The sequence below is a fragment of the Molossus molossus genome, unplaced genomic scaffold (genome assembly GCF_014108415.1).
Source record: "Molossus molossus isolate mMolMol1 unplaced genomic scaffold, mMolMol1.p scaffold_m16_p_4, whole genome shotgun sequence".
Taxonomy (NCBI): domain Eukaryota; kingdom Metazoa; phylum Chordata; class Mammalia; order Chiroptera; family Molossidae; genus Molossus; species Molossus molossus.
This window is the reverse complement of record NW_023425377.1, coordinates 83458885-83471517: the sequence shown is the minus strand read 5'-3', so window position 1 is coordinate 83471517 and position 12633 is coordinate 83458885. Positions and strand designations below refer to the sequence as shown.

The following is a 12633-nucleotide window of genomic DNA, read 5'->3' as shown; positions in this document are numbered from 1 at the left end:
GTTGTCTCTCAAAGAAAAAATCACAGAGGATCCAGTTGAAAACTCTTGATACTTCTCAGATCTCCTCCCTTTATTCCTCAGTTCTCTCACACTCTGTAACTGCTGTCAACGCAGTAACAATCTGAACTCCCACGCTCCCAACAAGGCGAAACCCCAAGCTCTTCTGTCTCCTCCGACTCCCCTTGGCTCTTTATTTTATAGACCAATGCATCCTTTGGGCCTGGTTCTTCCCCTAACCCTAGCCATTCTATTCTGGCTTCTCTCTATTCATTCCAATAATCCATCCCAAGAAGAAAGAAGTTAAGATATGGATTGTGCCAAAGCAGGGATAGTATAGGACAAATCAGGAAACACGTACACATGAATACATTTTATTCACTTATTTGTAAGTTAAAGTTTTTGGTGTTTTTATGTTAGAATGTTTTCCTCTTGAATTATAGTCTCCTAAGTGAGATTTGTGGGTCATTGAATAGCTCTATAATAGTAAATAGTTTTAATCAAGAAGTATCCATACTAATTTAAAAAAATATATTGTATGACCATAATGAAGTTGACTATAAGGCTTGTACAAAATACATTTTGTTTTATATGCCTTGTAGATAGTCAGTGTATAACTAAAGTTCATTATAAAGTTCTGTTTACCTTATAATAATTGTAATAAATATCTCTATGTGAAATGCAATAGTATACAAAATACAGGTAGCCCCAAACTTCCCTTTTTTCTCTAATGGACAAAAGAAGAAAAGATTTAAACTCAGGTAAAGTGGCTCATTCATTTGGTAGGTGTTTCTATAGAGACTTTCTTTGGGTTTTGGCTAACTCTCAAGTTCTTTTTTTTTATCCTCACCCGAGGACATTTTTCCATTTTTCATTCACATAGAGTGGGAGGGAGAGAGAGGAACAGAGAGAGAGAGAAACATCGATGTGAAAGGGACACATCGAGTGGCTGCCACCCGCACGACCAACCAGGGCCGGGGACAAACTGCAACCGAGGTACGTGCCCTTAGTGGGAACCGAACCCGGGTTTCTCTGGACTGCAGGCCGACGCTCTAACCGCTGAGCCAAACCGGCCAGGGCAAGTTCTTACTTTTGATCACTCACTGATCTAGGGACTGCTTTATGGTTATCTCTGGGGGAAATTGTGAAGTAACCAAAGTTTGGTGTGCCCCAGATTAGTTTGGCATCTCTTTCTTGTCTCTGGAATTCTTTTTATCCGGGTCTTCCTATTTATATTTCCTCTCCAATCACATCATCATTTACACATTAGTGGGACTTGAACCCAATATGCTGCCCTTCTCAGGGACATTCACATGTAATACCTCATCTCCAACTGTGAAGGCAAAGGTTTGTTTCAGGTCTTTGAGTTTGGCTCTTAGGAGCTAATACATAACTCTTTGGAAGGAGAAGGGGCTGCCCAGGTACCTTCTCTTGACATTGTATCACATAAATATATGTTTTCTCAGTTGATGAACAGGGCCAGCTCCCAACTTACTGTTCTAATTAACTACAAATCCTGAGGTCAAGTGCACTCTCTACACACTCAGATCTTGCACAGGTTCACACATATAAACGTGAGAAAGGACATGTAGGTGGCAAAATGTGGAATTTACTAATTAAGGAAAGAAATACATGCTATGCATTGGGAATAAATTACTAAACTCACTTTCTATGCCATTTTTATCTCTTCTTCGTAACAAATTTCTGGTATCAGATTAAACCTGGAGCTTTTTGTTTTCTTTTATCTCCCCCCCCCAGTTCGACAAATGGACAGACTCTCAAAGGAGAAGAATCCTGACAGGCCTGTTAGAACGCTGCTCCCTGTCACAGCAAAAGTTCTGCTGTCGAAAGCTTCAGGAAAAAATCCCAGCAGAAGCCCTGGATTTTACTACCAAGCTTCCAAGGGTGTTATCCTTATACATCTTTTCTTTCTTGGACCCCCGGAGCCTTTGTCGTTGTGCACAGGTAAAGGCAAAGAAGCAGAGCAGGGCATTTTGTAAGGTCAGCCTAGAAACTCGAGAACTTACTTATAGCAGGTCCTCAAGTCGCATTGTTTTTAATTTTGTTTTGTTATAATGTTGATGAGATCCTGTAGGAACTTCACTTTTGTTTATATCAATTAGCTTATGGTAAAACTGGTTTCGTTATATGTCATTTCACTTAAAGTTGCAGAACCTATCAACGACGTTATGTGAGGACTTGCTATGCACAAAACCAAGAAATAGATGAGATGGTCAGTATGTTTAGTCTGTAAAATTTGGATTCACCCCTGTCTCCTTTTTGTCTAACTCTGTATTTAGTGTTCAAAGGGGAAAAAAAGTATAAGGCATCATTATTGTCCACACAAAGAAGTAGCTAGTTGGTGAGACAAACACCAATGGTTCATCAGCAAGTCTTATATTGCACAGCATACAGCTACAATACAATCCTAAATTGTACAATGCAGGCCACTCATAAATAGAAAAGCGCAAAATGAGGTGCTAATGAGCTATACAAAAGAATATGAGACTAAAAGAGTTCAGAGTGAGCAAATGTGCTCATGGATTTGGAAAAGGAGCTGACCATTATTTTCTGGGAGTAATTCTATGGAGTATTAAAGTGTAGTTAAATTACTGAAGATATAAAACTGGCAGTCATTTTGTTGAGTGTTTCCTAGTAACACCAGGAATTACCTGTTAGCATGCATTCACATATGTATAAAATGTTTATTTTTGTTTTTAAAATTAAAAAAATTAGTAAGAAAAATGAATGATTTTCTTTCCAGTAAACAAATTTTTATTATTCATGTTTCAGAACATATATTTTTTATTCAAAAACTTTATAGTCTTTTGCTTTCAAAAGTAGATCTTTATTTGAGCTTGACTGAATAGATCTTACAGAAAATAAGCTATACAGGTTTCAGAATAAAATTCAGCAGCATCTTCATCAATTCATCTCTCTTAGGAATCTTCACTTTTTTTTGGAGTAGATGGTACATTGAGCACAAATCTATTATTAGTGTTTACAACACAAAGTGTCTGATGGACTGGCCTCCTGTGAACAGTGCTGACTAAGTCGCGGCTGTGCTGTTTCTGCAGGAGAAATTCAGCATGGACCTCTGCCAGCCTCTCCATAGTCTTGTTTAATTTATTTTCCAGTGACTTTCTGCTCTCTACTTCTTCTATGTAGAGTCTCACATAGTTTTTCAATTCTATTTTGCTACAATTTAGAGAAGTTTGCATTTTGGAGAGTTCTGACTCTAGATATTTATTTTTGAGTTCCAATTGCCTTTGCATTAAAGAATTACACTCTTGAGATGCTCTTTGTGTCTGTAAAAATAGATGGACTTGTTTTAATTTTTCTGCTACATGCTGTCTTGCTCATTCTTCAATCTTCCGTTTATACTGTTCTATTTCACTGAATTCTACCATATTCATTTCCATGTGTCTTTTGAGGTTCATTACTTCTTGTTTCAACTTCTCTTTTTTTGTCCTCTAGTTTTTCACATTGCTTATCTATTGCTTTCATAAATAATAACTACTGTTGAAGAAATTTATTGTTTTCATCCTGGAGTAGACATTTTGAAGATGCAGTTTCCAATTTTTCTGTAAGATCATTATTCTCAGACTTCATTTCCTTATAAGCTATTTCTAGCTTGTTTTGTTTGCAAAGCAGATTGGTCAGGTTTTCCTCTTGTAATTTCCTGGTGTTCTGTTCTTGAGAAAGTTGCCTCTGAGTTTCCTTTTGCTCTTCTACAACCTGACATAAATTCTGTCTGACATTCTTCAGTTCTATCTCTAGTGTTCTAACAATGGTTTCAAGTTCTCTGTTCATTTCAGTCTCTTTAGCATATTGCTCTTCTATTTTCATTAGCTGCTCCCTACTTTTTTCATACAATAGATCAGCTTTTTGCCTTTTCTCTTTTTCTTCTTCTAAGGCAAACTCAAATTGCAGAGTTCTTGTTCCAATTCCACTTTCTGATGCTCAAACGGTGATTCTATTTCTCCTGTTTCTGATGACTTCTTGTGTAGTCCACTAGCCCCATTTTCCACTGTTTTCACTTTTTGGGTATGTAATTCACATTGATTTTTCCCAAGTTCTTTTGCTCTTTCATATACAAGAACTGCATCCCGGATATTATATAAGCTATCTGAATCTTTATAATCCTTGCAAGGTTGTTTAATTATCAACATGAAATTTTTACACTTGGAGTGAGGTGCCTGGCAAGGTACTAAAACTGTTTCAGTTGAGTGAATTAAGTCATCAAGGTCATCCATGGAATTAATTTTCTCTTTGACCTTATACTCTTCATAAGATATTTCCTTTGAGGACCTATCAGAATCGCCTTTTTCTATAATAGGAAATTGCTGGTCATCAGCTTGTTTGCAATCTCTTTGCTTAATTAATCCATCGCTATCACCACCAGCAACTTTATGTATGTCTTTGGTTACCTTCATTTCAGTAATTTTCTGTTTTTCTTTTTCTTCTTCATCCTGTTTCTGAAGTTGAAGTTTCTCTTTTTTCAAAGCCAGGAGCTCAAGTTTGAACATGTCTATGTCATTCTGAAACCTCTGCATATCTTGCTGCAATTTTTCATTTGCATACATGTTAGTTGTTCTGTCACTGTATGGTGGAGAGGAACTTATGTCTTCTAACTCATATTCCATGCTTTTACAGTTACTAGCACTGCAGTTGTCTATATATAATGGCTTCTGGAACAAGTCTGGGTTTGGCTTTGTTTCCTTATAAGTATTTATAACTTTCTCTTTTTTTTTTTTATCCTCACCCGAGGACATTCTTCCATTTTTTGTTCAGAGTAGGAGGGAGAGAGAGAAAGAAACATCGACATGAAAGGGACACATCGAGCGGTTGCCACCCGCACGACCCAACCAGGGCCAGGGACAAAATGCAACCAAGGTACATGCCCTTAGTAGGAAATGAACCCGGGTCTCTCTAGACCACAGGCTGACACTCTAACCGCTGAGCGAAACCAGCCAGGCCTTATAAGTATTTGTAACTGCAGAAATAGCATGCCTTTTTATTTGAACTGTGTTTTTTTATATGATTGCAATGTGCAAGCCACAAATCAAAATGGCTTTTCGGAACATGAGACTGAGGTATATGTCCGATGCCTAATTTCCAGTTAGTGGTATTTGGGTTCATATTTTTTGTCATCTGAATATCAAATTCTTGGTCTTCTTCCACTTCAAATGGAACTACTGGGTCTCTTACTTTTTTATTTTCTGTATCATTATTAAACCTCTCCTCACTTTTGTTAAAAACCTGTTCAGTGTTTGATTTGTGATTATTTTCAGAGTGTAATATCTTTTCTCTTAAACATAGCTTAGAAAATGAGCAGGAAGCATCTTCTGAGGACCTAGAGTATGAATGAGATGAAGAAATATTTTCAAGAGTGGGCTATTCTCATTCAGGAGATACTGCAGAGACAGACATTCCAAATGACTCTTTTTCTTCATAATCAAGTATGTTATTTGTCAAATTAGAAGGTATTTGTCTTAAGCTTGGTCCTTCTTTAGACTTATCATGTAGTGGCTCTTCCTCAGGGCAAGCAGTAATTTTGTATTTTTCACACATTTCACCAAACTTCTGCTTTAACTCGTTTGGCATAAGTTGTAAATTCTTCCTCTGTTCTAATTTGCCTCGTTTGATCCACATTTTCTCATACTTTAGCACAGAAGGATATCCTCAATATGTAGACTTATCATCTCTGTCACATTCCCTATTCATTTCTGATGCTTGAGATATTTTTTCTAGATGCAAAAGTGGAAGCCTAATTTGCTTTCTTTGATTTTCAAATGTCTTTTCTCTCTGGCAATATGTTTGTGAAATAACTTGATCCTTGAAGCTTTCACCATGTGATGTAGGCCTTAGGCCTGGCAGAGGGAGGGTGGACTGACTGGAACACTGTGGGGACATCCAGGATTTGGAGGGCGCTCAGAGTTTTTGCCGAGTTGCAGCCACACAGGACGGTGGCCATCTTGCTACTTCCAAAAATGAATGATTTAATAAATGGTGTTTGGGCTCTGGCTGGTTTGGCTCAAGGTCATCCACCAGAGGACTGCTGAAGGGTCTTGGGTTTGATTCCCAGCCAAGGGCATGTGCCTGGATTGCAGGTTCAATCCCCGGCCAGGGTCTTTTGGGAGGCAACCAACCAATGTGTCTCTCTCACATCAATGTTTTTCTCGTTCTCTCTCTCACTCTCTCCCTTCCACTCTAAAAATCAATGGAAAAATATCCTTGGGGGAGGATTAACAAATAAAAAAAAAATGGTGTTGGGAAAATTGGGTAGGATAAAAGATTGATATGAAATCAAAGAAAACCGTAGGAAAGGTCTTTGTGAGTATTCTATACAACCCAGAAACTGTAAAAGAAAATACACAGTTACAAGTTTTGCTTTATTCACTATATATAAAATATTTATTATATGTACTTTATGAACAAGAATAAAGAAAGCTAGATTTTAAATCATGACTATAAAAATTAAAAATTTCTGTGTAAAAAAAGAATGTCATAAATAAATCCAAACAGTAAACAGGGAAAATGCATATTGCCAACAAAGGACTAATTTCCTTTTTAAGAAAAAAAACACACAAAAAAACAGAACTCCTATAAATCTATATTAAGGAAAAAAAGACAACACAGCAAAAAAAATGAACAAGTAGTTCACAGAAAGAAATGTAGATGTTTCTAAAATAGGTAAGATGCTTAGTTTCACTCTGTCATGCCATCTTTCATGATTCAGATTGGCTGATAAATTTTTTAAATAATATTCTGTATTGGTGAAGGTGTGAAGAAACAACCACTTTCATATGTTGTTGATAGATTAGTACAGACACCATGGAGAACAATTTGGGAACATTAACATTTTAAATAAAGATTCCCTTTGACCCAGCAGTTCCACTTCTTGGAATTTGTCTGAAGGGTATACTTCAACCTATGCAAAATTACGTTGGTATAGGAATATTATAGCATTGTTTGCAATAGCAAAAGTTTGGAAACAATGGAAATGTCCACCATTAAGAAACTGGTTAAATAAATTGCAACAATCTCCAAGATACATCATCAGAGAAAAATGAAAAGGTGCAGAATTGCCCTATCATTGTGGAAAAATAAAAGAATACATACATATTTGTTACGAGAAGCCTATAATATTTCTGAAGTGACGCACAAGAAACTGGTAACAGTAGTTACATCCAGGGAGGAAAATGAGTAACTAGAGAACAGGGATGAGAGAGAGACTTCCTTTTTCCTGTGTGCCCCTTTGTACCTTTGAAGTTAGTGTTAATGTACATTTATTACTTGTTCTAAAAATGAAACAGTTTTTAAAAAGAGCATAGCATTCTAAATTTCCAGTAATAGGACAGTATTATATAGCCATATGATGAATTATTATGTAGCTAATAGAAAACATGATTTGGAAGTACAGAGATATTTATTATATGTAAAATGAAGAAAGCACGATTTTAAATTATATATAAAGTTTTCCAATTTTGTTTCTTACATGCCTTAAAAGAAAAAAAAACGAAAAGAAAAAAACTACCATGTTGTTAATAAAGGTCACCTTTTTAAAAAAATCCTCAACGGAGGATATTTTTTTCTATTTTATCTTTTGATAGAGTGGGAGTGAGGGAGAGAAAGAGAGAAACATTGATGTGAGAGAGACAGATCGACCTGTTGCCTCCCTCATGAGCAGGGTGGGGGACCGAACTGCAACCGAGGCACATGCCCTTGACTGGAATCGAACCCAAGATTCTTTTGTCCATGGGCCAATGCTGTAACCACTGTGTCAAACCAGCCAGGGTGCTAAAGGTCATCTTTGATTGATGGGGTTATGCATATTGTTTTTCTTTAAACTTCTCAGAAGTTTCCAAGTTTTTCACAGGAGAATGTTATCATTCCAGGGAAACATTATTGGAAATAGCTATTCTTATCATCTATGAACACCATATGTCAGTCGTGGCAAGATTTCACCATTATATTTATTCCCAGTATGGACTGTGAGGAAGATGCAGATAGTTATTCTTCATCTAGATGTAAAGCAAACAATAAATTCATTGCACTAAAATGAGCTTTGAGCTGTTTGAAATTATATGGGGGTCGTTTGTAGTTTTGAAAGCTCCTATCTACCCTTTAATTCTCATTCCTCTACCTTAAAAGAAAACAAAACATTAAATAGCAAAAACAAAACAAACAAAAACCTTATCTACCCTGGGGGAAAAGCCCAGTTTATATACCCAAGTCTAAATAAGATCTAAGGAAAAGGAGGAAAAGAATAAGAATTTAGAAAATTTTCTCCCCATTCCCTCCTGTCAAAACCTCATCTCTCCATTGAATTCTGTGTTAATTAACCATATAGGGATTAAGGTTGGTGTTGTTTCATTCTGGGTTGGACAAAGTAGGTGTGATTTCCGTTCCTGCCTGGGGGCTCTGTCAGATCCTCTAACCGTTTCCCTTCTTCCAGCCCTGAACCTCTTATTCTTCTAATTGTGCCCTTCTCTCTCCTGCCTGTCCCATGTTCAACACATAAAACAGGGCTAAACATAGTAGGAACTCAATACATGGTGGATGGAAGGAGGGAGGAAGGGAGGTGATAGAAAAATGGATGTATGGATAGCAGGACCCATTAAAGAATGTTCTGTTTGTTTATTTATTTGGTGTTCAAATTATTAATTAGTTAATCTTGATAAAAAGACCAGTTTTCCAAGGATGACATTTGGTTTTGAAGATCAGTAGTCATCTTTGCAATTCTTACAGCTAAGACACAGACCTCTAGTCTCAACTTTACATACGAACTTGACTCTAGTTTCCAGCAAGCCTTACCTAAAATCTGCAATAAATTATTACAAATACTGCTATACACAACAGTCACCTCCACTGTATGCTGGATATTGAGAGTGGCTATAATGCTATAGAAGTGGAAGGTAAAGGACAAGCACTTTGTGCTCTGTGAAATCCTAAAGGCTACGGAGGACACACCGTACAGTGTCAGTATTTGTGTTCTGTTTATAAAATTTATATTTAGTTAAATCATAAGAATGGAGGGAGAACAGATGCACACCAATGAAAAGAATAAACAATGTGCAGACTTAAGTTTCTATAACCTTCGTATAACTTTCACATGAAATTCAGGAACCTTGAGGAAATTCCAAAGTCTAACTGAGGCTCAGTTTCCTCATTTGCAATATGAGAGTAATAATTATATTTATTTCTTTAGGTTACTAGGAGGATGGTTAATAGGTGCTCAATAAATTATATGGACTCAGATTCTAAGTGTGAATTAGAATTTTTTTTTTTTTTTAATCCTCACCCGAGGACATTTTTCCATTTTTTGCTCAGATAGAGTGGGAGGGAGAGAGAGGGAAAGAGAGAGAGAGAAACATTGACATGAAAGGGACACATTGAGTGGCTGCCACCCTCATGACCAACCAGGGCCGGGGACAAACTGCAACCGAGGTACGCACCCTTAACGGGAACCGAACCCCGGTCTCTCCGGACCACAGGCCGACGCTCTAACCACTGAGCCAAATTGGCCAGGGTAAAAATTTAAAGACAATTGTTCTGCATGGGTAGGAAGCACTGGAGGTAGGAGGTAACTATTTAAGCTGTGAATTGGAGGAAAAGATCAAAAACGTTATCTGGGGTCCAGGGTGACAGCTTAAAACCTGGAGAAAGTAGACATGTAAACTGAGTAGGTCTTTTTTCCATTGTTGTTGTTTTTCCAGGTGAGCTGGCACTGGAAGAACTTAACCGAGCTGGATCAGCTCTGGATGCTCAAATGTTTACGGTTTAACTGGTACATCAATTTTTCTCCAACTCCCTTTGAGCAGGGTATATGGAAGAAGCACTACATTCAAATGGTGAAAGAGCTTCATGTTACCAAACCTAAGGTAAATTTGGGGCAAAAAGCAACAAACTTACAAACATCAGCTATTTAGGAATTCTAGAACGAAGACTAAATAATCACACTTAAACTTGGAGAAGGGAGTTGGTTCAAAGGAAGTATACTATGACTTCAGACTTCAACATTCCCTTTTTCTGAGAACTGGACAGTTCTTGTCAAGATGTATATATATGTCCATTGAGAGCCCTCTTCTGACACTTACAAACCACAGTTGCACTCAGGAGGTTAGGATGGTGGAGCTCCTCACTCTGTCCAGGTGAGTCCTGGATTTCCATATCCTTGACTCACATCCCTGACAATTCTGACACTGGGATTCTGTGGGGAATCTGCAGTATTTGTTATGTATGGGTCATCAGATTCTACCTTAATAAGTCAAATTTTCTATGATTCTTCTAGGTGAGCTGGTTATTTTTGTATCATTTATAAGGAAAAGTTTTCCAATAAACCTGTAATTAGGGAAGGGCATAATAGGCATATTAAAGTTCTTTTTAAGCTGGAAACTACCAATGTAAAGCATTTACATATAGTCATAAAAAATAAATAATACAAGAACATTTTTCTAGTGGCTTTCTATGCATTTTAACCAATGTTTATATTTATTCCTATAGCCACAGTTAATTAGGTAACTTATGGGACATTTTTATGAGCCCTTTATTTATGGTATAGTCTGTACACACGCAGAGTTGTGCATTGTTTTGTACAATAAATGAGTTCCTGAAAAATTGTGCGTAAATTAAATTTTCAAATGAATTTTAAAACCACAGAGGCATCATAGTCTATGAAAAAGCTGCAGTGAATACTTTTTAAATTGAAGAATCCTTTTGAAATATGAATAGTCAACTCCTAAATCGCTCATTTAGGTTAGTTTTATTGTATTTTCTGAAAGTAGAATCCATTTATACTTAATATAGTTATAAACTATGCATAATTATATTGTCACAATTGCAATGATAAAACTAGTCTTTCTAATTTCAGTAATTGGTGTGCTCCATGAGGGTTTCTTAAAATTTTTTTTTAAATTACAGTGATGGAAAAGTTCTATGACATCTTTTTCTTATAAGGCTTTTCTTGACTCTCATTCTCATTTGTGGGCAGGGAATGGCACGCAGTAGCTGCAGCTTGGGCTGTTCTGGGGCAAAGGAGAGAAAAGTGATTAGCTGACTTGTAGAATGAAAAGAGGTTTTGATGGTTATTTATAAAACTGACTTCAATGCTTTGTTTTCAGCAATAACTCCACAAAATATTTCTGCATCACTATATTTAAAATAATGACTAGTTCTGATGCAAGAAAATTTCCGCCTCTTTGCTTATAGGGAGTACTTTGTTATATTAAACCTGAGTTTTCCTGTTAAAGAAATAAACCTAAATTAGAAAGACAAAGGTTAATAAAATCAACTAATAATTCTATTTCTTAGTCAGAAAGACTTAAGGTTATAAAGCCCTCTGACTAATGTTAATAAAGTAATCTGACTATGATTTTAAAGTCAACTGTCAGCACAACACTTGAATAATTTGTGTAATTCTTTGCGAGGTTGTTCCAAAGGTACACACAGGCAGTCACTAGAGTACAGCATAATTTACCTTCCTTCAGTCACCATCACCATCTCCCTTCCCACCAATACTTTGTACCTGGCATGGAAAGGTTTTAAAAGCAGGTGGTAGTGATTGATACTAGTTACCCCAACCTGAAAATGAGAGGACTGGACTAGAATGTTCTTTATAATTTTCTGGAAGGCTATACTGTCTGCTCCAAGAAACATAATTTCAAAAAGACCTCATCTAGAAAAAGAAGAATAAGTTAAATCCAAAGTAGGTAGAAGGAAGATAAAGAGCTGAGATCAATGAAATTGAAAACAGATAAACAATAGAGAAAAATCAATGAAATCAGAGCTGGTTCTTTGAAAGCATAAATAAAATTGAAAAATTTCTGGCTAGACTGACCAAGGAGGAAAAAGAGAGAACATGTAAATTACTAGTAGCAGGGATGAAAGAGGGAGGCACGACTGGAGATCCTGTGGACATTAGAAGGATAATGAGAGAATATCATAAACAATTCCATGGTCCTAAATTCAACAACCTAGATGAAATGGACAATCCTTGGAAACCACAAATTACTGAAACAGTCTTAATAAGAAATAGAAAACATGAACAAATATTTATCAATTTAAAAACTGAATTCTTAATTTTAAAACTTTCCACAAAGCTTTAGACCCAGATAGCTTCATTGGTTGAATTCTATTACACATTGAAGGAAGAGATGTCAATTCTACATAAACTCTTCCAGAAAATAGAGGAAGAGAGAACACTTTCAAACTCATTACCTTTATACCAAAACCATATAAAGACTATAAGAAAATAAAACAAGACCACAGACCAGTATCTCTCATGAACACAGACATAAAAATCTTTTAAAAATATTAGCAACTTAGCCCTGGCCAATTTGGCTCAGTGATTAGAGTGTTGGCTGGGGGACCGAGGGGTCTCGGGTTTGATTCCCTGTCAATGGCACTTACCTGGGTTGTGGGTTTGATCCCTGGCCCTGGTTAGGGTTGTGCGGGAGGCAACTGATCAATGTGTCTCTCTCACATCCATGTTTCTCTCTCTCCCTCCCTTCCACTCTTATCGAAAATTAAGTGGAAAAATATCCTCAGGTGAGGATTAACAAAAAAATAATAATAATAAAATAAAAGCAAATTAAATCTAGATATATGTAATACATGCTGACCAAAGGAGAT

At 36.6% G+C, this 12633-nt stretch overlaps 1 protein-coding gene across 1 annotated transcript in view; it reads left to right on the top strand.

The window, feature by feature from the left end:
• FBXO16 (F-box protein 16) overlaps positions 1-12633 on the top strand; it is a 58371-nt gene that overhangs the window by 23389 nt on the left and 22349 nt on the right. The window contains exons 4-5 of the mRNA XM_036241121.1: positions 1756-1962; positions 9720-9884. Of these exons, the coding sequence (XP_036097014.1) occupies positions 1756-1962; positions 9720-9884 (372 nt within the window). The remainder of the gene's footprint in view (positions 1-1755; positions 1963-9719; positions 9885-12633) is intronic.